Genomic DNA, 27,984 nt, shown 5'->3' on the forward strand with positions numbered 1-27,984 from the left:
CCAGGCCCCAGAACTGTGAGCCAACAAATTTCTGTTACTTATAAATTACCCAGTCTCAAGTATTCTGTTACAGTAGCACAAAAAAGACTAAGATATGGTCTAAGCCTCCTTTTTCTCTTCTGTAAAATGGTAATAATAACAAATTCTACTTCGTAGACTTGTTACAAAGACTACATTAACAAGCCAATGTATATAAAATGCTTAGCATAGCACCCGGTGCAAAATAAGCATGCCAGCAATGTCAATTATCATTATTATAACGCTGATTAGTTAATAAATATTTAACTAATTGCTTAAAATAAACAGAAAAGATAATTAACCAAAATACACAATCTGAAGTGGGAAGAGCTAACCTATCTGTGTAGTCCAAGTATTCCACACACCTATTCGGCATGAATGCATGTTTAGCTTCAATTATTTAGTATTACCTAATGAATACTACTACTTTACTTTTTACTTTCCATCTAATGGTTGCAGCTAATGAAAAAAGGGACAGAATATACTAAGTCCACTTTATTCTCCTGACTTATGTTAGGGGAGACACTTCATCCCACTTAGGATATGCCTTTCTCTGTAACAAGAACTCCATCACCCTAACTCTCTCAGCCTCTCTCCAGGTCCTCACTATACTACAGATAAATTTAAATGCTTTATCCAATGTTGAAATCTGGGAAGAATAAACTGAACATGCTCACAGTGATACATTGGTATTTGACTGGAATATAAAGTCTATTTAGTTTTAGAGTTTAGGTGAGGCACTCATTTTGCTCTTGCACTAAGCTATGCTCTCCTACCTAATCTTTAGCAGTCATAAAGTATAATTTCAATCTTCCATTTGCCATTCTGTTTTCTTTTAACTTTCTATTTGTTCAGAACCAAAATGAGGAAGAAAGGTAGTACTACTGAGCTCCTTTAAAATTCCCAACAAGTTATTACAAAAATATTTATTTAAAGTTCTATCATGTAGAATGTTGGAAATATGATAATGAATGAAAGATAGTCCCTGCTATCAGGTAAAAAAAAAAGATAGTCCCTGCTGTCTGCCACACAAAACTGCTTTCAGGAATATATTGTCACAAAAATAGCAATCATTAATAAAACATCCTCATATTATCCAATGTTTGGAATTATACACAAGAGGCAGCTTATTGTCATGATAAATATCTATTCCTCTGATTATTAGTACCACTAAAGGTATAGTCACAGTCAACTTCAATTAATAGGTAGCACCTAAGTTGATATTATTTAAGAATTCAAAAACCAATGGGGAAGATAGTAATAAGCAAAATAAATATTAATTTAGAAAAAAATGTGTATCTAAAGCATATGTCCACAGGCCTTCATCTGTGTCTTCTAATTTCAGAAGGAAAAAAAAAACTGGAAATAGTCTGGTTAAGCTGTGTAATCTTATTTCCCAGTTAATCATAGATTAGAGAGGGCAAGTTAGAAGTGGAAGTGTTAGAATATTAGAAACAAATAAAGTGATAGCAGTAAAAATGCAAAACAAAACAAAACCAACAGGCATAAGAACTAAGACTATAACCTCCATGAAGGCAGAATTGTGTTTACTTTCTACATCCCCAATGCCTAGCACAGTACTGGCACATGGCACATGGCAGTTACTCAATAAATAATTTATTCATAATAGAATGTTGAATACTACAAAAGCTAACATTCTGGATTTGTATTTTGTGTGATGGCAAATAGTTGTACATGTTTTAACAGACCCTGATGGTAAATCTAGATAAACGAAAACACTGATGTTGCCAGGCCCAGTGGTGCACACCTGTATCCAGTGGCTCAGGAGGCTGAGACTGGAGGATCACAAGTTCAAAGCCAGCCTCAGGAACTCAGCAAGGGCCTAAGCAACTCAGTGAGGGCTTAAGCAACTCAGTGAGATCCTGTCCCAAAATAAAGTATTAAAAAGGGCTGGGGATGTGGCTCAGTGGTAAAGTACCCTCGGGTTCAATCCCTGGTACCAAAACAAACAACAGCAACAACAAAAAGAAACTTACGTTCTTAATGATGACACCAATTTTGCAAAGAAAAAGGTCAATTGTTTTTATATTTGTAAGTTTGTGAGGATAGAAAAAAGTGTAATATCTAAAATTATGACAATAAAAAGAATGTTAGTAAGCTCCAGTTATCTGAAATATTAGAAGAAATATTCCCTAATTATGCTGAATGAGTGAATTGGTTTTTTTAAATATTTATATTTTAGTTGTAGTTGGACACAATACCTTTATTTCACTTATTTATTTTTATGTGATGCTGAGGATCGAACCCAGGGTCTCGCACGTGTGAGGCTCTACCACTGAGCCACAACCCCAGCCCAAATTGTTAATATAAAATTCTTGGTATGATAACAAAAACCAATCTCTTCATTATTAATTACCAGGCAAGGTTGTAGTAATTTTTAATTATATTAACTTACTTGAAATGCCATATAAATATGAATGAGAAATAATAATACAATGAGCAAACAGAGCGATATTTGGGGTTTTTTTGTTTTGTTTTTTTTCCTTCAGAAGCATGTTTACTGCATTTGAAATAATACATCAGTGATCTCTGAGTTATAAAGGGTAAAAGGAAATCCTCTCATAACAAACTGACAAAGGTAAAAGGTAAAACACTTTCACAACAGCATGAACCACACACTCAGAAACTGATCTGGGTTTAATACAAATGACATAATTCCTGGTCATCTGCAGTTACTTTTATAACTTCATACAGATAATGAATTAGGCTAAAATGCACTATATATTTGGTAGACTTCAGGACCAGTATCCTTAGTACATCAAAAAAATATTTTGATATCCCAAAGAAGCAAGACTTGCAAGTAAGCATTTTAAACATAACTTTTGTTACTTACAAAGTAAATATAGCTTAACAAAACTGTATTTCAAAATAGGTGGGAAAAACTCACACGTTCAGTTCACTATAAACAGCATTCTGAAGTTTCTTCTCCCAACCTGTTTTTAAGGAATAAAAAAAAGAATAAAATATATTAACATAAAGTTCATTAAATAACATACAAATAACAAAATTTAACTCACTAAATCGTTGGCATCAGATTCATTTGTGAAAGAACTTTGTCAACTGCTAAATGCTATGTAACACATGGTATTAAGGAATTACTTACTACACCTTTACCATGACCCTCAGCTAATACTGAGTAGCAAAGTCATCAACATGATATATTTTTAAATTTAAACTTTTGTGCCATTTTCTCAAGTTGCGAGAAACATTTCCTTCTTCGTCTATCAAGGTGCTTGCTGAAGGCCAAAATCTTTGGATGTTGCTATGACAAATGTGCCAAGGGGAAGGCAGGAAACAGTCTGGCACCTGACCCAGACAGGCACAAGTAACTAGTTACAATTAACTAGTCACTAAGTTCTTGGACAACAGATGCAGATTATTATGAGTTACCATCACTTAATATCTCATTTTTCATATGCATGGGTTTCTATAGAGAAACTTTCTTGTTCTACCAAAAAAAAAAAAATTAAGATTTTCTTTTTGTTTGAAAGCACAGAAGAGGTAGGAAAAAAATGTAGAAAGAAAAAAGCCCCAGGTAAAAAGCAAAATGACAAGGTACTTTACTAAGAATATACTTACAACCTTAAGGACATTTTGCAAGATGATAAACATATTTAATAGTGATTATAAAGCACAGAGTGTTCCTTATTCTTGCACCATGGCTGATCTAATTATCACTAGATAGAAACCTATTCAGCATAGTTTTTATAATTTTGAATGAGTAACTAGAAGTATGGGGACACTTAAAGAATTAGGAAAAAACATACAAACCTGATACTTTAAAGTATTCCTTAATGTCTTCTTTTAGTGATTCAAGTTTAATTTCAGGTCTCTGAAGGCTGGCCTAGTTTTTTGAAAAAGAAGAAGAAAAGACAGGGATCAAAAGTGAATCATTGGGGTTGATATATAATGCTAGTGCAATTTTTAAAAAAGGAATGTCCAAATGTGAGTATTATTTGAAAAATTCACTTTGAGATGTACAGAAATATCTGGAATAACTCATAAGAGAGAGAAGACTTTCCTACATAGTCTTAAAACAGACATTCCTTGACAGAACACTATAGTCTAATCAAAATATAAAAACTTGAAGTTTAAAAACAAGTTTAGCAGTTATGAATGCTAAACATCAGATTTTATATATTCATTCACTTAATATTATATCCAACAGATAGATATAGCACCTATACCTAATGACCAAAAACACAAGTTGTATCTATGTAAATCTATTTTTATACAATGTCTTCCTCTTTGGATTGATACTAAATGTAAATAGGTGTTTACTGTGCATATTTATGAAAACCACATTAAAACTACCAGTTTTTCATCTTCAAGTTCATGCTTTCTATTCTACTGGTTTCTCATACTGCAATTTTTACCATAAATAATATATTTCCCGACTTGTAATGGCTTTGTTTACTCCCAAGGTGTTGATGTTCCATCATTTAGCACTCTCTGTCAAATTCAAGAAGCAGCCCATTTGGGTATTTCATAAGCATTCCAAACCTAAGAAATCAAAAATTGAGTTTGTCTTCTATTTACAACTTTGCTCCTTTCTTCTATTTTTAAAACTTCATCAATGAAATTATCACCCATCAGATCTTCCATGTCAGAAATATCAAAGTTATTCTCAATTCCACCCTAATTCTTCAAAGACTGGACCCCTTTTTTGGAAGATGACACTGGTAGCAGAGAGTTGGGTTTCTATTTGTTCATTCATTTTGGTTTCATTTTTTAATCTCCCTGATTTCCATAGTGAGGAGGAAAAAAACAGATCAAGCAACTAGATAACTAAAACCCCAAGGAAAACATTTACAACAAAATTAAGTTGTAAGATATCCCCTACAAACTCAAAATTCAATCAGCTGGGACCAAACGCAGTCACAAGACCTGTATGGAATTAACATCTGTACAAGCAGCATCAGACAGAAACATCAATGGGATATCTGATGTGGGTGAATGCAAGAGAACCCCAAAATAGCTAACAAACATCCTCTAGAACACATGATGAGCCGATTTTAAAACAGGTATTAAAATAGGGAGGGCTTTTGCCAAATCCAATATATAGTAGCTGAGATGTGAAGAAGTAGGAGCTAACAGCTATTAATTTTTAAAACTCACCAATTAGCACTCCTTTGTCTTGAAAAGTTACACAAAGAAGAAAATGTTGACAGATTAACTAAAACTGTAGATGACAGGGAACTAACTCGGTGCCATGAAAACCAGTTAATAAAGAACAAAGCATTTAACCTGTCTTTCTTATGGGAACTATACCACTAGATAAGCAGAGAGTAAATGAAGGGAAATGTCTCTTTATAAAAGCACTGCAGCTAATAACTAAAATAGATATAATATACTTAGAATTTCACAATTTTGCAACACCAATGAATTACTAATTCTAGGCATTGAGCAGAAACAGCTATTAACATTGTAAAAGAGAACCAGGTAGTATATGCTTCTCAATGAAAGAATATTACCTATAGCCAAGCCAAGCCAAAGGCTGATGAAGCCTTGGGTCCAGTTGTCCATTTATATACAAAAGATATATATATAGATATACAAAAGACAGAAGAACATGTTGAGTAACATAATGAATTTAGAATCAGAAAAATCCAAGCTGTGGAAATCTCTAAGTCAAATGGTCCAGTTCTTCAGATAATAAATTGTAAGGAAAAAAAAAAAAAAGGGGAAGAAACTGATAAGTTAAAAAACTTAAAAGACATATCACAATTTCTTTAATTGACAAGACTAAGCTAAACCCAGGCATATATATTTAAACTAATAAAACTATCAAGAAATGCAGAAAAGCGATTAGCATAAACATCAGATTGTCAAAGAGGGCAGGGTTTGTGACTGGAATGGACAAATGGTGGGGCTTCTGGTGTGGTTGACAGTTTCACTTCTTTTTACAAGGTGGTTTCACTGTCATTCACCTTAAAACAATGAGTCATACACTTGTGCAGGATTTTTTAAACTGGGGGGGGGGGTTCTATTTTACAATAAAAAGGTTCAAAATAGAAAAAGAAGAAATTTGTCTTCTAATCTATTTCTAACCTACATTTTAAAGTCCAGCCTCTAGTCTGTGTCCCCATCACTTCTTATTTGGACCACTATTACAGCTGCTGAACTGGACCTCTTGCCATTTTACTTAAACCGCAACCACACCCCACCTGGCATTTCCAAGTCTCCTTACTCTATTTTTCTTCTTTCTTGGCATTTATTACCTCCTAATATACTGTATGGTTAATTGATTTATTATGTTTATTGGCATATTATACACCTTGTTACATTAAATTGGTAAACTCAGCTACAGCAGACATCTTTTTCTCTTTTACGGTTGTTAAGTACTTAGAATAGTTACTTTCATGTAGGAAGTACTCAATAAATATTTATTAAATGAAGGAACAAATTTCTCCCTTTCACAATATATCCTCCAGTGTTTTCTTCCTAAATGTAAGTCTGTCCTGGTGTGGTTCTCCATAACACAAGAAGTTTAAATTTTTCAACAGGCATGTTGAGCCCTTCCTTCACAATGCAGACGCAGCTTCTCCCTACAAATGCATCTCCTCCTGTGGCTCCATCAAAAGCAACACCCTCACCTCCTGTCCTCTCACACTTCCCCAGCACACACACTCCACTCTCTAGTTGCAGTGAACTGTATTCACTGATCCCCCAACTGCCAAGTCCCTGAAGGGCTCCAAGATTTTGTTTCTGTTGTGTCCCATCAGATAGAAGGGCTTTCTCACCACCTGGAAACAACTACTAGCTTCCAAGACATCCCTCAAATACCACCTCCTTTGCCAACTCTCCCAGCAAATACAGAACACTGTTCCTCTGTGATTGTATTTACCAGATTACAATGTAATGTTCAGCTTAGGGATTTGTCTTTCTGGCTAGAGTACAAATTCAAGGACAAGAGCCAGGTCTTCTTCCTTTTTGCATCCCAAGTATTAGGTATCCTGATAGTGTTGTTTGACAAAATTACATTGACCAAACCACATTCTATTCTTTTTAGCCAATTTCCTTCCAAAACAAACAAGGAACTTCATAAAATTATTTTTAACTAAACAGAGTGGTTTCCAATCTGTTGTTCCCAGGAAATATTTTAAAAGCTGTAAAATTCTTGCTCATTATTCAAAAGAAAATAAGCTTTCTTTTACTAGCCTGTATTTGGAAATGAATCAGAGAGCACAATTCAAAGAATTTTAAGAGAAAAGAGAATGTGGTTTACCTTTCTAAACATTTTTGATATTTCAAGGTTGTTAGACTTCCTAGATATTCTTGTTATACTAAAGGCAAACCAAATTCACTAACCATCCAAGCTAATTGTAAAAATCCTCAGATATTTAAGATTTAAAAGCAAGACAGTGGGCTGGGGTTGCAGTTCTGTGCTTACCATACACAAGGCTCTCGGACTGATCCCCAGCACCACCAAGAATTAAAAAAAAAAAAAAAAAAAAAAGCAGGACAGTGAAGACAAAGAGGACAACACGATAAGGCACAATCATTCTGGAACATGACTTAGAAGCATAACTCTTTTTGCAAATAAATCTAAATATTATTAGGAATTCTACTGTGTAAAATACAATGAAATTGGTATTATCATGCAATAAAAACAAAGAAGGCTTTTTTCTCAATGGCTAATGTCATAATTAACACTAAAAAGATACAACTTTATTCTGATATAGCTTCAATATCTAATTTACTTTTGTATTTTGTTTGGGTTGCTTGTGTAGAGTAAATTTTTGATTCACAAAGGTAAACATGAGCATTTCTAATAGCTTTCCTGGCAACTTCAGCACAGTCCCAAATTAAACTGATACAGGAAATTTAAAGAGAAGTAGTTGGAAATTTTTGTTTGAAAGATAGATACAAAAATTATTTATCACAAATATAAAAATCAGACAAAGAGCTTCCAGCCCTTACAACTGCTAACACTATGTATAACATAGTATTACTGCCACATGGTCCAGTTGTCGTGTAACAGCAGCATGCCATGCCAGGGACTACACTAAGCTCATGCATGGGTCCCTTCCCTGGCCAACACCAAGCACAGCAAACCTGCTGCAGTAAGATCCTCACTTGCACAGTGTACCTTGAGAAAACGTGCAAGTCCAAATGTTTTTTAAAAACCAGCACAGCATTACATTCTTCCTCATCCATGGCATATTTATAGGCTCTCCCAAACATATGAAGAGAGATTAAACAAGAGATAGAGCTTTTTTTCCTGGGATCTATCCATCAACAAGTTTAAATTTAGAAGCAGAGTAGTGAACTATGTACTAAAGGTTTAGTACTTAATGCGTTTAGAAGATTGTTGTTTCTTCCTATAACTTTTAAATTAAATGTTTTTAAGTGAATAGAATTTTCAGAATCCTTGGATAAAATAGAGCACAGTTTGAAAACTACTTGGGACTAATGGCATTAAAAGTTCTGAAATAATCCCAGCCTTATTTAATAGCTTGACCATGTAATTTAACTTCTCTACATCTTAGTTTCTTTATTTAATAGGGAAAACAATACCTAAACTAAATTATTCAAGTAGAAAAATTTTCAATTACTTTTAGGCTACATAATATAAGATGTGCCCAAATGGAAATGGGCTAAATATTTACAATAGACTGTCAGGGAAGGAGATAGGGAGTTGAGGGTAGAGATTTTAAAAATATCTACAACAAACATTAAGACTTCTTTTAAACAAAATGCCTCTAGCTCACCAAGAGAGCTAAGATACACTGCAGCAAGAGAGCATAAAATAAACTCATAGTTATGGCCCTGCATATATCCTTCACCCATTTGATATCCTCCACCTTTCTGTACCCTAAAAACATATGGCCTTCCTTCCACCAAAACACCCCCCCCCACACACACACACCCCTAGTTTCTATTCCTAGCAACTGTCTTACTTCAAAGCCTCCATCACTAGAAATCTTATATTTCTAACCTTATTGAGTAAAGGAAACTGGAGAGGCAAAGCAACTGAAGTAGCAGCTCTTCCAAAGACACTGCGAGGCAGGCTGGGGGACACTCCATGCAACAGGCATAGGGAGGTCTACACACAGGAGCCGGAGGAGTTAGTTCCCTCTAGCGAGACCTGGCCTCTCCACTTCTCACTAGGCTGTCATTTAATTTTAAGATTCATCAGTCATTCCAAGCCCAAAGAATCACAGAATCTCAGGGTTAGACAGGCCTGTAGAATTCCTCTATGTCAACTAACCTTGTAAGGCCTGCCTCCGGTCTCCAAGTGACTTTCTGGATAAGAGTCTTAGAAACTCTAAACTCGCTTTCCTGCTACAAACTGCTCACATCCCTACCTTAGTCAACTATTAAGGTTGAACTATTTTGTTAGACAGCTCTTCCTTATTATGAGCTAAAATTTACTCCTCTTAATATCTGCAACCACCACTCTTTGGGTCACAGAAAATAAATTTAGTCCCTTTTCTGTGAGAAGCCTTCAAATACTAGCTGTTGTGCCTTCCCTGAAATTTCTCTTCTCAAGGCCACACATATTCCCAGGTTTTTCAACTTATCCTTGTACAAGTCTTCTTACCACCCTGGCCATTCTCTAACCAGAGTCCAGTTCAATTTGTCCTTGATTGCTGTAGCTCTTTATTTCCACTGAACCACTGATTCTCAACCTTTTCAGTCTCAGATCTTCATTATCTTAAAAATTATTGAGGACTCCAGAGTGCTTTTGCTTATATGAATTACATGTATTGATACTTACAGCATTGGAAGTTAAAACACAAATAATTTTAAATAATTGCTTATTAGTACCATAATTCCTTAAAATGTTAAACATAGTTCAGGAATTCTACTTCTGAGTACATACCTGAAAAAAATCAAAGCAGGGACTCAAACAGATATTTCTATACCAATGTTTGTATCAACATTAGTCATAGTAGCCAAAAGGTATAAACAACACAAATATAAATGGGTGGATGGATGGATGAAAAAAATGTTGTATACGCACACGATGGAATATTATTCAGCCTTTAAAAAGGAAGAAGTTCTGACTCATGCTACAACATGGATGAACCTTCATGACACCATGGTGTGTGAAATAGACCAGTCACAAAGAAGTACCAGAGAAGTCAAACTCAGAGTCACAGAGTAGAATGGTGATTGTCAGGGGGTGGGGAAGGAGATGAGGAATTATGATTTAACAAGTACAGGGTTTCAGTTACGATGAAAAGGTTCTGGAGATGAACAGTGGTGATGACTGCCCAACAATATGAACGTACTTAATGCCAAAGAACTGTACACTTAGTGGTTAAAGTGTTTTTTTTATTTTTATAAATAAATTTATAAATTTATTTTTATTTATGTATATTTCACTAAAATAAAAAATGTCCAATTCATTTTAAAATAAGAATAATAAAGCTCTTATATATTAGCTTAAAAATAATTTAAAGTAACTGGATTTTCAGAAATAAAAATTAAGAAAAGAGATACTACTAAAAAAAAAAGAGACACTATATTACATTTTTGCAAGTCTCTTTCATGTTTGGCTTAATAGAACACAGATGGATTCTTGAATTTGATATGGTATTTAATATGTGGTTCTGTGCTGTTTTGATTGATATACATGAAACAAAATTGATATACATTGATATACATGAAACAAAAACACATATGTGTGTATATATGTGTATATACACACATACACACATATATATAGAAAAAAGAGAAATATTTCACTATCCTTTTCAGATAACTGGAGATATTTTCATTTGAGAAAATATTGATTTTTTTAACAAATTTGATTAAGTAGTGGTTTTCCAAAAATTAGTTGTGATGTGGAATCTGACAACAATAAATTTTTCATATTCTAAACATAAAAATGCATTGATCTGCCTTGCAATTTGATCTCTTACCTATATATGATTCTGTAATGTGTGTTCAAACATATTGGTTAACTAGGTTATGTAGCTGAAACATTTCATTAAATAGTATCAAAAACTAACATTCATTAATATCACCACCAATATCATCAAAAACATTTTTAAATATTGAGAAGCCATCAAGTTCACAGTGTTTTCAAACTCTAATTTTTACTTAAAGCTTGAATTTTGTCATTGGCAACACATAAAACTTTCCTTTGAAGTGACAGACTCAACTTCACTAATCTTTTTAAAAAATCAGCCAAATATTTTTTTAATGACAACATGAATTGTAACAAATAACAACATACATGTGATATATATATATAATATGTATATTGTGTGTATATATATATTTATATATAAATATATACATGAATATATAAACAAAGATACAAAGTAAAATGATAATTTCAGGGGCTGGGGAGGGGATGATGAGTTATGATTTAACAAGTACAGGGTTTCTTCTACATGCATTTATATATGTATATATATATATATATATATATACATAGATATAGATATAGATATAGATATAGATATAGATCCATGTACGTATTTATATATACAAGTGAGTATGAATAACAATAGTTTTTGGTCAGCCACTCAAGGGTTTCTTTTCTTAAAGCAGCAATTCAGTTTGGAACTCAATTTCATAAATGCTTTTTTCTAGATAACCACCTTCTATCAGTATGCTGCAGAAGTGACTTATGCATACTTTCCATTCATCAAACGGAATATTATAAAGATGTGTATTCAGTGGATGATAATTAATAATATGAATTATTTACTGTTTCACCAAGAACACTGAAGTCAAACTGGCTTTTTTTTTTTTTCATTATAAGTATGTGATGGTAAAGGATGTAATGACTACTAGAGAGTTTGGTATTAGTGTCTTGATTTACATATTAGAAACTGAACCCATCACTGTTGCCATTATACTATAAAAAGGGCAAAAATAGCTTATTGTTATTATAAAATAATTGTGCTCTGAAGTGGTCTTAGGGACCACCAGGGTTCCACTGACCAGGCTTGAACAACCATTGCAATAGACTAAAAGCTTCTTAAAGAAAAGTCTTATATATAGATATAGATATATAGATATATATAGATGTATATAGATATATATCAAGATCCAGCACAGTAGCTACTACATAGCATTTAATTAATGCATTTTTGTCCACTCTTTAATGTACTAATGATTTCTTGGACAGACCTACAATCTGCAACCTGCAACCCATGAAAAACGGAAGAGGACTAAGACATTGTTTTTGTTCTCTGAAACTTTTAGTATAGTAAGGAAGAGAGCCAATATTTTAAAAGCCAGTATAAGAAAGAAAATATGTTACAACAGAGGTATCATCTATAGAAAACTGAACAATTCTTACTGAAAAAATTGAAAAACAGAAGCAAAGCAACGCAGGCTGAGTGGAAAGAGTGGACAACAGCATGGAAACAGCCTCATGCGCTCTCAGTTTGTGGAACAGCCAAAGATCCAAAAAAACATGGGAAAGAAAAGATAAGAGGCCGAAACTAAAGCACTTGTTTCTGATTCTATCCATCCTGCTCATTAGTGCCAGATTAATGTTCCCTAAAAACAATTCCATTCCTTCACTCTGCTCAGAATACCGCAGGAAGCTCTTCACTCCCTGTAGCATCAAGGCAAACTTATTCAGAAATTTACAACCCTCTAAAAATCTGGTCCCACCCAATCTATATAATCTTATCTGTCTAGAGAGACCCTATAAACCCAGTGCTCTTCCAATAGGAACTCACTCCCACCCTCCCACCTTGAAGCTTTCCAGACTTCTTAGATCTCCAGACAGTTCCTTTCAATAGAATATGTCCTATTCATTTGTATTGTTTTTCAATAATCAATTGAATGCTTCCAATGGGACAGTTGCTGGGTATAAAAAGAAAAACATGACACCTTCCTTTTTTGAGGAACTCACAGTACATTTAGGGGTATAAACAAAAACCTCAGAGAGAAGTGCTACTAAAAAATAAAAAAGAAAAAATGCCCTTTCCCACATCAATTCCCAAACATTCTTATAATTAGCTTTTGGTCTGGACTTCATTTAATTTCTCTCAAGAGTCCATTGCTACCACAAATGAGATACTCAATTTAAACATGTTGAATTAGGTATCTCCATTTCTTCCTAATATTTGGTTCTTTCTAAAACTGTAGATCTGTAATCCTGGAAGTCACAGTGGACAAATGTTGTAGCCATGAATAAGTTTTAGTTTCCAGTTGGAGATTCTGGCTCTCTAAAAGCTGGCTGTGCCTTCTACTCAATCTGTGTTGAATAATTCCAGCCCTGCTCTGGCTTCTCTCACCTGAAGATGAATCCCTCACTGGCTTTCTTTTGCTGACATCCCCAAGCTGACCAGCTTTTCTGCCAGCACTGACTGTCTTCTCCACCTTCATTCACATCTTTATTCTTGGCCTCCTTTCATGATGTACTTTAAGCCTGAAACAATTTTCAGTTCACATTTAATAACCAGTCTTTTCCACCTCATTTCAACTTGGTCTTGCGAATTCAGGAACCCAACATGACCTTTTCTAAGCATCTCAATGAAACAAGAGTTTTACTTACACAAGCAAACCCACATTTTAATATGTATCGTTTCCCTCAAATACATATACTGCACATAGGCAAGAACTTCCTGGGGCTGGAGATATAGGTCAATTGGCAAAGTGCTTGCCTAGCATGCACAAAGCACCACAAAAAAACAAATAAAAACACTTCTTTATTTTGAAATCCTGTATGCCATCATTCATTTATTCACAAGTAAATAAAGTAAAGGACACAAAAGTAAACAAAGTAGAAATGGGTAAGTATGTCATCAATTCCTGGTTCATGCCAAATACAGAATCACTCAATTATTAATATGTCAACTGTAGTAGTCCAATCTAGGTCTTCTTTTATTGGAGGCCAAATCCTACCCTAAAGAGATATCAAAAAAGAAGATATTAAACTGTAATCATGGTATAGAATTTTCAATACCAGTGTAGATCCTGTATATTTGAGATATAATTTTGTAAGTTTCAGCCAGAGATGCCATAATGAGATGCTCTGGGTTTCCAATAAATGATAACAGCCTATTAGTTGTATTTTTCCTTCTCCCTTCAAAGCCTATCTTTTCAGGTTCCTTCCTTTCACAATCCTATTATTTATAATGATAATCTGAGTAACAAGACTTATTAAAATTTTAATGGAACAGAAATAACATTTGGGGTTTTATCCAACATCCACTTTAAATAAGAATAATGAATAACAAAACAAAATAATAATTCTGATATGAGCTAGAATTCAAATTTGGAATTAGACTACCACCCCAATGTCTACGAGATGAATGAGGAAATTCAATTTTAAGATGCAGTTGACTTATTAACTCAGAAATATTCGGAAAACAAAAAACATTTCTCCTTTCTAGAAAATACTTCACTCTATATGAGGATATATTAAAATATAGTCAATGTTTATATGTGCTAAAAGAGAAGAGTCGTTGGCAGGGGAAAAAAATCTAAAAATCACATTTGTACTTAGCTCTTCTAAAAGCAATGAGAGGATTTAAACTTAGAGGATTTAAGTTTTTAAAAGTGATATTTTGTTTGGACTTGTAAAGAACACCCAGTTTTCCTTTTAAAGAGCACTTACTATGAAAGGTATATTATCTTGTTCAATCCTCACAAAATGAAATGTATATTTCCAAGTAGTATGGAGTAGCTGGTAACTGATTAGCACCCCTTCCTAGAACAAATAACAGAGCCCCCCCACACAGAGAGAGATACACACACAGATTATCTATTTGAAGGTACATACAGTTGCTAAGAAACCAGAATTGAAGTAACAGGAGAAAATCTTGACAGATGAACTGGCTACAATAGCAACATTTTCTTTGGGATTATTAGCCTATTCTGAGCATGGACAAGACCTGAGAATTGGGTCAAACTCAGAACAAAACCCAGTGCATGGCTACCGAGGCAGAAGTCAAGCTTTGGCAGAGACTTTGGAAGTCTTAAGCACACAGTTGTTTGTCTCCTCACAAAATTTTTTTGAACACTGGAACCATGTGTGGTGGAAGGTGAAAAACCTAAGCAGGGAAACAGTGAGAAAGTAGAGAGAGTTCGGGATCCAAGTGGGAGGAAAATCTACAGGGTATCTCAAATCCTTTGTTGAAGAACCTAAAAAGACAAAAAAGAACCAAAGAAAGATTGACCCTGAGAGACTAAACCCCAGACTCAATATATCCCCTAATTGGATTAATGTAACTGATCACAAGACTCTCTGACCCCTGGTGGGAAGGGTGAACGCTCTATAATGGAAGATATCATCTGAAGGGTCCATAGTTTTTTCATACAGATTGCATGGCATTCAACTAAGTCATATCAAGAAAGTCACACAAAAAACTAAGAGAAAAAAAAAATAGAAAGACATCCATGGGTGATCCAGATACTGGTATTAAGCTGATGAAAGCTTTAAAATAATTTTGAGTGTTTCAAAGCCCAGTATTACCAAAGGAAGAGGGGGAAAAACATGGAAAAAACTGATAAAATATACAATATGAATAATATACAATATATACTGAAGAATATACAATATGAATAATAACCCATTAGATGGATATACCAGAAATATGTAACAGCTTAAAATATGGTTAATGAATTAAAGGTCAAAGAAAATATCCAAACTGAACAGAAAATAATAATAACAATCACAACAATAATAATAGAAAATTAAGTTATTAGAAAATGTGGTACTTGGTGAAAAGAGCTAATGTATAAATTGGAGACTCAGAAAGAAAGGAGACAAAAATGTGGCAGAATTAATATTTGAACAAATAATCATCAATAGTTTTCCAAAATTGGTGAGAGGTTTCAATTCTATATTTAAGAAGTCCCAAAACTCCAAATAGAATAAATTAAGCAAATAATAATACAAATAAAAATACCATATCAAAAAGTGCATCTTAACTAGTCTGCTGAAAACCGAAAACAGAAAGAACATGTTAAAATCAGCCAGATGGATGTGAGGCATACATGCATACATGAACTCAGTGACAGCCGACTTATCAAAAGAAAACAAGTAGGACAGAAGACAACAGAATGACACCTCATTATGCTGAAAGAAAACTACTGCCAATTCAGAAGGATAATCCTACAGTAAGTATGGAAATGCAGGAGGAAATAATAAAAAGGATAACAACGTGGTTAAGAGTGAAAAAATATTCACCAAATATTAACACTACAAAACACTCATAGCAATGTCTTATGGGATTTGGAGTATACATACATAAAATGCACGTCAAAAATAACACAAGAGGTCAATCAACCCACTGCCTACTCTACTACCGCCATTGCCGCTGCCTCTGATGCCGCTGCTGCCAACCTGGGGTTGCCCGGAGCCTTCTTCCTGGGCTGCCACAGAGGCTGCTGCCTGCCGGAGGTGTCTTCTCTGGGCATGGCCTCAGTTACCTCGGACCCAAATTCCCACACTGCCTGGCGTCCCACGCTACCTCTGTGGTTGCTGCTGCTGATATATGAATGGTGTTCTGCATTTCTGTTCTATTCTTATGTCTTTAATTTTTTTTCTCTTTGGTTGTATTCTTCCTGTCTCTTGTCTATTTTGTTGGACTTTCTTTCCAACTTTTCAACAACCAACAGCCAATCTCTGTCAGCTCCTCTTCCACTCTTCCTGTGAATTTTTACTTCTAGATTCTCTCTTCCTCCCTCTTAATATTGCTACTGCACCATCTCTGTTCTCTCATCCACCATTTGAAATTGTAAATCATTTTAACAAATATTCTATTTGTACTATAGATAGTTATTGAACTCATCATTTTGGTTTAATGCGAGAAAGCAGCAGACTCCTTAGTGGGAGCTATTAGGTTTAAGGCTATATATTGTGTACACTGGGTGCTGTTGATATTGGTCTCACCAGTAAAGATGAAGCACTGGAAACCTCAGGGACACTATAGGTCTAAGGGTAGAATTTATCCTGCATTAGATTCATACTTTTAGATGAGAAAAAACACTAACAACATGAAAAAACAAGGGAATAAAGCACCCCAAACAAACCAAGGTGCTTCAACAACAGAAGCCACTGATAACACAGTAGAAGAAATGTCCAAGAAAGAGTTCAGATTGTATGTAGTTAATTTGACATATGAAGTAAAGGATAGTATATGGGAGTGAAATTAAAGAAAAAATACAGGAAGTGAAAGACCACTTCAATCAAGTTAGAAATCAAGAAAAAAAATCCAAGTAGAAATCCTCTAAATGAAGAAATCAGTAAACCAAATTATAAATTCAATAGAAAGCATCACCAATAGACTAGACCATTTGGAAGACAGAACCTCAGAAAATGAAGACAAAATATATAATCTTGAAAGTAAAGTTGAACATGTAGAGAAGATGGTAAGAAACCATTGACAGAACATCCAAGAATCATGGGATAACATGAAAAGACTAAATTTAAGAGTTATCGGAATAGATGAAGGAGCAGAGATATGAATCAAAGGAATGCACACTTTTTTCAATTATTAGCAGAAAATCAAATACATTCTTTAAAATTATTGAATAATCAAAAATAGTGAAGTAAGAAAAAAATATGAAGCAAATGGACCAAGTAAGAAGAAAATATTAAGATGAGAAATAGGAAACCAAACATATCAGTAAATTCATTAAATATAAATAGACTTAATAATACAATTAAAAGACTATAATTGTCAGTCTAGATTTTAAAAACAACTAGAGGATGCTTTCAAGAGACACACCTTAAATAATAAGTCACAAAGAAGGTGAAAAAAGAATGGAAAAAAACCATACCATACAACTGCTAACAACCAAAAGAAAGCAAATGTAGTTATACTAACACCATTAAGGCAAGAACCGTATTTAAGATAAAGAGGGATATTTCATAATGATAGGGGGTTAATCCAAAAGGAACATATCACAATATAAATCTATGTAAAACCAATAAAAATAATCATAAAATATATAAGCAAAAATTGGAAAGAATTAAAGGAAAAATAGAGAAATGCAGTAGTTTCCCACTTATCCTCTATGGTTTCAGTTACCTGAGTAAACTCTGATCCAAAAATGTTACGTGGAAAATTCCAGAAACAAGAATTCATGTTTTAAATTGCATGCCATTTTACATAGCATTATGAAATTTTGTGCCATTCCATCCTGCCTGGGATGCAAATTATCCCTTTGTTCAAAATATCCACATTGTACATGCTACCCCCCCATTAGTTACTTAGTAGCCACATGGGTTATTCGATCTATTGTCGCAGTAACACAGTGCTTATGTTCAAGTAATCCACACTTTACTTTAAAATGGCCCCAAAGTGCAAGAGTACTGATGTTGGCAATTCAAGCATGGTAAAGGGAAGCCATAAAGTGCTTCCTTTAAATGAAAAGGTGAAATCTCTCAATAAAAAAAGAAATCATACACTGATGTTGCTAAGATATACAATAAGAATAAATCTTTTATTCAAAAAATGGTTCTAGTTTAAGATTAATTATTATTGTTCATTTCTTACTGTGTCTTATACATAAATTAAACTTTATCATAATTATGTATGCATGGGAAAATTATAGTATATATAGGATTCAGTACTATCTGAATTTAGACATTCCATGAGGTCTTGGAACATATCCCACATGGATAAGAGAGGACTACCATACACAGCCATGGTGGGTGATTCTAACATTTCTTTCATTAGCTAAAATAACAGAAAAAAAGATTCAATATGAATATATAAGAGTTGAATATCATAATTATAGCAACTTGACCTCAGTGGTATATATATATATATATATATATATATATATATATATACACACACACACATAATCTGATCTAACAGTGACAGTATACATACTTTTTATAAGGTCACATGGAACATTCAGCAAAAGTGACTATATAAAACAAGCCTCAGCAAATCAAGAAGAGGAAGCAAATCAGCAAAGCATGCCTCAGCCTAGAAATCAACAACAAAAATATAAAAATCAACAACAAAAATATAAAAAGAATATCTCAATTGCTTGGAAATTAAGCAATATACTTCAAAATAATACTACTGTTAAATTTTAAAAATAATATTTTAAAATATTTTTAATAAAATTATAATAAAAACATGACTCATTCAAACTATGAGATGCAGTTAAAAACAGTGCTTAAATGGAAAATTACAATCTTCACTGTATACTTTAGAAAAAAATAAAGACTTCAAATTAATAATTTAAGCTTCTATCTAAAGACTTAGAAAAAGAATAGCAAATCAATCGCAAAGCAAGTAGAAGGAAATTAGCTGGGCATAATGGCACACACCTGAAATCCCAATAGCTCAGGAGGCTTAGGCAAGAGGACTGAAAGTTCAAAGCCAGCCTCAGCAATTTAGTGAGGCCCTAAGCAACTTAGTGAGACCTGTCTCAAAATAAAAAGAACCAGTGATGACTTAGTGGTTAAGCTCCTGGGTTCAATCTCCAGCACCATCACCCTCACACAAAAAAAGTGGGAGGAAATTAATAATACAAGCTGACTTGAAATTAATAGAAAATCAGCAAAACCAAAAATTGAATCTTTGATGAGATTTAAAAAAATGATAAACCCCTAGAAAAACTGTTCAAACACACACACAACACAATCACCATTACCAGAAATTAAAAAAGTCTTCAAACACACACACACAAAATTAAAAATTACTAGAAATTTTTTGGCCAATGACTTATACAACTTAAATGGATAAATTCCTTGAAAAGCACAACTTACAACACAGACAGTAGAAGGAATAGAACATCTGAATATTCCTATATCTATTATATCTGAATCTGTTACTTAAAACTCACCAATACAATATTAAAGAACAAAGTGGGAAGATCAACACCACTAACTTTAAGACTTAAGTTAAAAAATCAAAATGTTGTGGAACTGGTAAAAGTATACACAAATAGAATAACAGAACTTAATAGAAATTTATAAATAGATCAAAACAAATATAGTTAACTGATTTTTTAAGAAGTAGAGACAATTCAATGAAAAACCAATCTTTTCAACAAATGGTACTAGGACAATTGGTCATACATGTATGAAAGGAAGGAAGGAGAAATGAAAAAGAAAAAAATGAAAGAGGAAGAGCAGGAGAGAAGAAAGGAAAAGGAAAAGAAAAACAATAAGACACAGACCTTATAGCTTTCATAGAAATTAATTCCAAATGAATCATAAACCTACACATAAAACAGAACTATAAAACTTCTAGGAGATAACACAAGAGAAAAATTAGGTGACCTGTAGTTTAGTGAAATATACAACCCATAAAAGAAAAAACTGACAGGCTGGACTTATTGAAACTAAAACTACTCAGAAAGGTACTGAAGAGAATGAAGACTAGTCACAGGCTGGGAGATATCTGAAAAACACACCTGATAGTGGACTTGAACCAAAATATAAGGCAATTTTTTAAATTTTTTTGCTTTTATTGGGACATTATAATTGCACATGATAATTGGGTTCATTCTGACTTAATCATACATTCACGAAATTTAATTTACTCCATTCAGTCCCCAGTTTCCCCATTTCCCTTTCCTCCTCCCTCCTTGTATTCCCTTTCTCCTACTCTACTGGTCTGCCTTGCACTTTGTCTTTATATTTTTAATAGATGCTTTAAAGATAAACATAAAGGTGGAATTCACTGTAGTACAATTGTACATGTACACATTATAATTTTATCAAATTTATTCTGAATTTTCTCCCCTTTCCGGTCCTTCTTCCCTCCCCCTCAATATCCTACTTCACTGTTATGATATCTGACCCCACACCACGCTACTTACTTTGCTTCAACTTTTGTATATGTGAGAACATTCGACCATTGATCTTCTAAATCTGGCTTATTTCACTAAGTATGTGTTCTCCAGTTCCATCCATTTACTGGTAAATATCATATTTCATTCTCTTTTATGGCTAAGTAAAACTCCATTGTGTATATACACTACATCTTCTTTATTCATTTATCATCTATTGACCAGCACCGGGGCTGGTTCTATATATTGGCTATTGTGAGTTGCACTATTATAAACAATTATGTGGTTGTATCACTATAGTATGCTGTTTTTAGTTCTTCTGGATAAATACCAAGAAGGGTCATACAGAAGTTCCACTCCTAGTTTTTTTTGAAGATTTTCCATACTGCTTTCCAGAATAATTATATTAATTTGCAGTCCCACCAACAACGAATGAGTGTACCTTTTCCCCTCATCCTCATCAGCATTTATTATTAGTTTTATTCTTGATGATTGCCATTCTGACCGGAGTGAGATGAAATCTCAGTACAGTTTTGATTTGTATTTCCCTGATTGCTAAAGATGTTGAATATTTTTTATGCATTTGTTGGCCAGATTATTTTGTTTTGTTTTGTTTTTGCAGTACTGGGGATTGAACCCAGGGCAAGGCAAGTGTAACCTTAATGTAATTTAGTGACAAATAATATATCAATACTAGTCAACTGTAACAAATATACCACACCAATGTAAGATGTGAATGATAGAGAAGACTATGTGCAAGGGAGAGGGAGATAGGGAACTCTGCATTTTCTGCTTAGTTTTTCTGTAAACCTAAAACTATTCTAAAAATAAAGTATGGGGCTGGGATTGTGGCCTACCATGAGTGAGGTACTGGGTTCAATTCTCAGCACCACATATAAATAAGGAATAAAATAAAGATCCATCAACATCTAAAAATATTTTTTAAAAAAGCACATTCAGTTAAAAAGAAAACTTCCCAAATAGAAAACTTTAGACATTGGCCTCCTTGGAAAATTCTTCCAAACACCTAAAAAATAACAAATTTCATAACATTCTTGCAGAGAATAGGAAATAAAGAAGGAGGTAACACTTTCTTACTCATTTTATGAGGCCAGCATAACCTTGATAAAAAGCTTGACAAAGATATTACAAGAAAGAAAATCGCACACCAATCTTTCTTTCTCATGACATAGCTGCAATCTTAAAATTATTCTGCTAACTCCATTGTAGAAAACCATTCTAAGAGAATGTTACTCTCAGTCTAACAATGAGGATAAAATAGTATAATCAACAAAAATCATAGCTTTTGTACCCATTTTAAAAAAAAACCAAATGAACTAAATTCCAAAGAATAACAATCTCCTCAAAAGACAGACAGGACTCCAGACTATTTCACCTTTGGCAGAGCACAGAAGGAAAAGGGGGCTACCCCACAAGGGAGCAAGAAGAAATCAACTAAAATGTTCCTATTACACATGCACTGAGTGTGGGCCAGCATGTCAGTTTGGAGTAGCTGGGAGAATTCACAAAGAAGAGAATTCGCTCATTTGGATGCTCTTTTCCACTTTTCTCCACCAGACTCATGAAAGATTGTGGGAAAGCAGGAATATTCAAAGACAGCATACTTTTGTGGCACAGATATGTAAGAAGGGCTGGGCTGCCAGTGTAGAATAGGCATAAAACTATTTTATTAACCAAACTTTCCTCTCATGCTGTGAAATAGTTGCAAAGTCTCTTGGGCCCAGGATCCTACATCAATACAAAGCAGAAATAAATTAACACTAGGGAAGGGCAGGTCTCTCTTTCACCCAATACCTGCCACAGATACAAGGCACAGTTTGGTTACCAAATAGAGAAAAGGACGGAACATGCCAAATGTGGGAAAGATCCACTCCCAGGACAAAGCACATGGACTGAGACAAGAGAATAAAGAGTCAAGCCCCGCTGGGGGAAGAACAAAGGCATGGGGAGAGTTCTCCCTCTAAGTAACAGGCAAGCAGAGATGGATGAAAGGTGAGGATAATACACAAACACTGAGACACACTCACCCATTCCCCAAGACCTATTCCAAGTAAAAGGTAACACAAGCCCACCACTGAAGGAATTTGAAACTTGTGGCACACTGAGGGTAATGACAACAAAACCCAAACCTAGCCTGACTCCTGACTATACTGTCTGAAGTCCCAGCCTCAGTAAACATGGAGAATTCTTGAGTAAAATTTCCCATCTTAGATACTTGGCCTAATTGACATTTATAGAAAAGTACCTTGAACAAAATTATCAATTTTAGTACTTGACCTAATTGACATTTATAGAACAGCAACAGCAGAATGAAAGTGCTTCTCAAGGGTACGTGAAACATTCAACAAAATAGAATTTATTCTATTATAAACAGAACTTTAACAAATTTGTAAGAACTGAAAACATGCACATAGTGTTCTTGATCATAATGGTGTTAAACCAGAAATCAGAGGAAGGTATCAGTAAAAATCCCCTAAAATTTAAAAATTAAACAATGCTTTTCTAGACAGCTGTGAATCAAAGATAAAGTCACAGCAGAATTTTTTAAATGAAAATGCAATAGAATATATCTTAATTCAGCTAAAACATAGAGGGAAATTTACAGTTTTATATCAGAAGAAGAGTATCAAATCAATAATATAAATTTCCACTTAAGTGGCTAGGAAAAGAGCAATTAAACCCAAAGCAAGCAGAACACCATAATAAGTAAAAAAAAAAACTAAAAGACTGAAAACAGGAAAACAATGAAGACAACAGCTATCTCTTTGAAAACACCAATAAAATTGGTAACTTCCTAGGCAGGCTAATTAAGAAAAAAAGATTAAATACCATTACAATATCAAGGATAAAAGAGGAGCTATCACTCAAAGGGAAATAAAGGGATATAAACAACTTCGTGTGAATAAATTTGATAATGTAGACTAAGTACCACCTTTTATTTTTTATTTTTAACTGACACATAAATGTACATATTCATGAGATATGCTATGATGTTTTGTCACGTGTATACAATATGGAATGATCAAATCAAGATAATTTTATCCATCTCCTCAAAATATTTATCATTTCTGTTCAAACATACAAAATCCTCTCTTCTAACCATTTTGGACAATCCTTTTTAACCACTGGCAGCCCAGAACACTGGAGTTGAACCCTCCTATCCAACTGCATTTTTGTGCCTTTCAGTGAACCCCACTCATCCCCCTCCCTTCCCAGCCTCTGGTAACCACTATTCTACTCTCTACTTCTACAAGAACAACTTTTGAAACATTAAGAACTACTAAATCTTACAAGAAGAAACACATAGCCTAATTAGTCCAATATATATTTTTATATTGAATTTTTTATTAAAAACATTTTTGGGGGAAAAAAGAACACACCTCCCAATCCCTGTGACTTCATTGGGAATTCTATAAGACACTTTAAGAGGAAATAAAGGTAATGCTTCACAAATTCTTCCAAAAAGTAGGAGAGAAGAAAATACTTCCTGACTTATTTTATAAGATCAGCATTACCCAATATCAAAACCAGATAAAAACACTAGAAGAAAACTACCAATATATTTAATGAATAAAACCACAAAATATTCAGCAAAACATCAGCAAACTGAATCATATCAAAGTGCAATTTATCTCAGAATGCAAAATTGATGAAATATTCAAAGTCATTCAAAATTATTCACCTTACCAACATACTGAAAGGGAAAAAAATCACATAAGCATCTCTACACATGCAAGAAACATATTTAACAAAATTTATCATTCATTCATAATAAAATTCTCAGAAAACCAGGAACAGAAGATAGCTTCCTCAACTTGATAAAAAGCATCTATACAACATTGCACTGGAGTTGTTATGTAGCACAATTACAGTAAGAAAAAGAAATAAAAGGCATACAGATAGAAAAGATAAAGCAAAACTGTCTTAATTTGCACACAATACATGTATCTGGAAAATCCTATATAAACTATGAAAAGTGTGCTATAACTAACGAGTAAGTTCAGCAAGGTCTCAGTCTTTTATTAAGCACTTAGTAAATAGACCAATATCAATTATATTACCTTGTACTAACAATAAACAACTGGTAATTGAAATGATAAACTTATTACTTAAAATAGTATCAGAAACATGATATACTTAGAGAAAAATCTAAATAAAAAGTATACAAAATATGTATACCAGAACTACAAAACTCTGACAAGAGAAAATAAAGATTATATAAATACGTGAAAAGATAAACTATGTTCATGAACTAGAAAACTCAATATCGTGTTTGATTTTAATTCTCCCCAAATTAATCTACAGACTCAACATAATCTCAATCCAAATCTTAAAAGAGCATTGTAGTAATTTAAAAGTTGATTCTAAAGTCCTTTGCTTTGCCATATAAATTTTAGAAACTATTTTGAAAAAGAGAAACAATGTTGGAGGACCTGATTTGAAAGCTTACTATAAAGTTACAAAACTCAAGATAGCATAGTACTGGCATAATAATACACAAACGGATCAATGGAACAGAATAAAGAAAGCACTAGACACAATTGATTTTTAACAAAGTTGACAAGGAGATCAATGGAGAAATGATAGGCTTATAAACAAATGGGTACTGGAAATACTGGACGTTCATTCAGAATAAAAAAGCAGGGAAGCTTTACCTTGCACTGTTTTAAAAAATTAACTGAAAATGCATCACAGGCCTAAACATAAAAGACAAAATTATAAAGCTATTAAAACAAACATTAAAAAAATTGAGGCTCTGCATTAGGCAAAGACTTTCAGGGCACTAAAAGCATAAATCATAAGAAAGAAATGGTTAAAATTTTATGTTATCAAATTTTGCTCTTTGAAATTTCCAGTTAAGAAACTGAAAATACAAAGTGCAGACTAGAAGAAAATATTTGCAAGATGCATATCTGATGAAAGACTTGTATCATATATAAAGAATCCTTGGGCTGGGGGGGGTTGTGGCTCAGTGGTAGAGCCTTACCTAGCATGTGTGAGGCACTGGGTTCAATTCGCAGCACCACATATAAATAAATAAAAGTAAAAGTCCATTGACAATTTTAAAAAATTAAACAACAACAAAAAGAATCCTTACAACTCAACAATTAAAAAAAAAAAAAAAAACACCCACAAACTTTAAATGGGCAAAAGATTTGAAAAGACTATTTCACCACAGAAGATACAAGCACATGAGAAAGGTTTAATGTCATTTGTAACTAGGGAAATACCACTATGCTTCTTCTAGAGGAGTGTAATAAATAAAATGAATTAATCAAAAGTAATAAATAAAAAGCCATCATCGCTTGCTATTAAATTAAAGATGCAGAACAGTTGCAATTTTCACAATTGCTGATGAGAATGTAAAGTGCTATTTAGGAAAAGCTCAGAGGCCGTAAGACTCAGCAATTCCATTCCTAGGTATTTGAAAAAAGAAAATAAATATCCAAGCAAAAAGCTATTCTAGAATGTATATATCAACTTTACTTTTAATCAGTAATCCACCCAAATACCATGGGATATCCAAACAAGGAAATATTACTCAGTAATAAAAAAAGAACAAAACTACTGAAATATCAACTGCATGCATGAATCTCAAAAGCCTTATGCTAAATGACCAAAGGCATGCACAAACAATTTACATACTCTATGATTCCATTTACATGACACAACAACAACAATGAAAAGCGAAGGTCTCTTAATCTATGCATTCACAGAGCCTACTGCATTACAAATTAATAAAGGCTGGGTGGACTAATAGGGGGGAAATCACTGCAGAGAAGATAAAGGGCAACAAAGTATACAGAGACCGGGTGAGGGGAAAGCACCTAGGTCCCAAATCCACCCACAAGGCAAAAAAAAAAAAAAAAAAAAAAAGTGAGGGAAGCCGTGGTCCAGGCCACTTTTAATAAAACAGCTGAATGAATTAGACGAGAATAGATTAATGAATGAGCAGCCTCGGCTCTTCTGGGCCTGAAGAAAGGCGTGATGCGCCCCACCCTTCTTTTTGAAATCTCCATCCCACGCCTGCGCTGGGCCCTGGTAGAGGAGATTTTAGAGTCCAGCGGGAGAGAGCAGAGGCGAGACCCGGCTTGGGTGAGGCGAGCGCCGAGGGGACCGGCGGCCCCGCGCCCCGCCCGGCCCCAGCTTCCCCCTCGGCCCCACTTACCCAGGCCTGCCGTTCCAGCTGAGCGTACAGATTGGAGCCCTTAAGCTTTTGGACTATCTGGGCAATAATGAGGGACAGATCCGACTCTTCCTGCAACATTTCCCCTGCCCTCGCCCGCCAAGCCGCGGGGACAGACCACGGGCACCGAGAGAACGCGCCACCGGGTCGCGCTCAGGGCCGGGGATACTTCTCTGGGACCTAATTACGCTGGGATTCCTCCAGCGGGCGTTACCAGGCAACTGCCGGGCCGTGTGTCCGTGCCTCTCGGGTCCCCTCCGCGCCTGAAGCCCCCAGCACCTGCGTTCCGCCGGCTGAAAAGGACCAGGGAAAGGCTGTAACTTTCGCCTCATTGTTCTTGCCTCGTCTGTGGTTGAAAGGCGACATTAGAAGCCCTGGCCTCCCGAGCTACGACGTCTCGGAAGCGGAAGGGGAACCGAGAGAGATGTGTGTTTGTTTTACTATAGGATCATTGCTCTGCCGCTTCTCAATTTCTGCAGCGCTGTGAATGCAACGATAGGGCAAATGACCCGCTCGACTTCCCAGGGTCTGATGGGGTGTGCGCTTGAGATCCCAGGTTCCTCCTCTGTAAAATGATCCAACTCACAGGATCTTGTGACGATTACCTGAGGTAAAACCCTGACGGCACCTAGGACTGTAGAGAGCACTCGATTTTATTTCATTTTCTTCTCTTTCTATTCCCTAGTTATATGCTAGGAATAAGTAGACAATCTCTTCTCATCTAACAGCTAAAACTAACTAACTAACATATATATATATATATATATATATATATATATATATATATATATATATAATATATATAATTATATATAATATATAATTATATATATTATATATTTTATATATAATTATATTAATTATATATAATTAATATATATTATATATAATTATATATAATATATATATATTATATATTTTATATCTATAGTTAGTATATACACACATATACATAGATACATATACATACATATATATGTAGGTTTTCTACAAAGTATCATCAATTCAAGGATGTCGTCTTTGTGGAATTTACCATCTAAGTTCCT

The 27,984-nt window shown here is 34.2% G+C and overlaps 1 protein-coding gene across 2 annotated transcripts in view; it reads right to left on the reverse strand.

Moving 5' to 3' along the window:
* Nucleotides 1-27,326, reverse strand: part of Tbc1d19 (TBC1 domain family member 19) — a 129,631-nt gene extending 102,305 nt beyond the window's left edge. The window contains exons 1-3 of one of the 2 annotated variants that reach the window (XM_046423791.2): nt 26,921-27,326; nt 3,811-3,883; nt 2,927-2,972 (exon numbers count right to left, since the gene is read on the reverse strand). In XM_046423791.2, the coding sequence (XP_046279747.1) occupies nt 2,927-2,972; nt 3,811-3,883; nt 26,921-27,019 (218 nt within the window). In that variant the 5' untranslated portion in view covers nt 27,020-27,326. The remainder of the gene's footprint in view (nt 1-2,926; nt 2,973-3,810; nt 3,884-26,920) is intronic. The other variant, XM_046423790.2, reaches the window with a different exon arrangement.
* Nucleotides 27,327-27,984: the final 658 nt, after the last annotated feature.

Source organism: Marmota monax, unplaced genomic scaffold (assembly GCF_021218885.2).
Source record: "Marmota monax isolate L192 unplaced genomic scaffold, Marmota_monax_Labrador192_F-V1.1 WCK01_AAM20220418_F8-fsc00009, whole genome shotgun sequence".
Lineage (NCBI taxonomy): Eukaryota > Metazoa > Chordata > Mammalia > Rodentia > Sciuridae > Marmota > Marmota monax.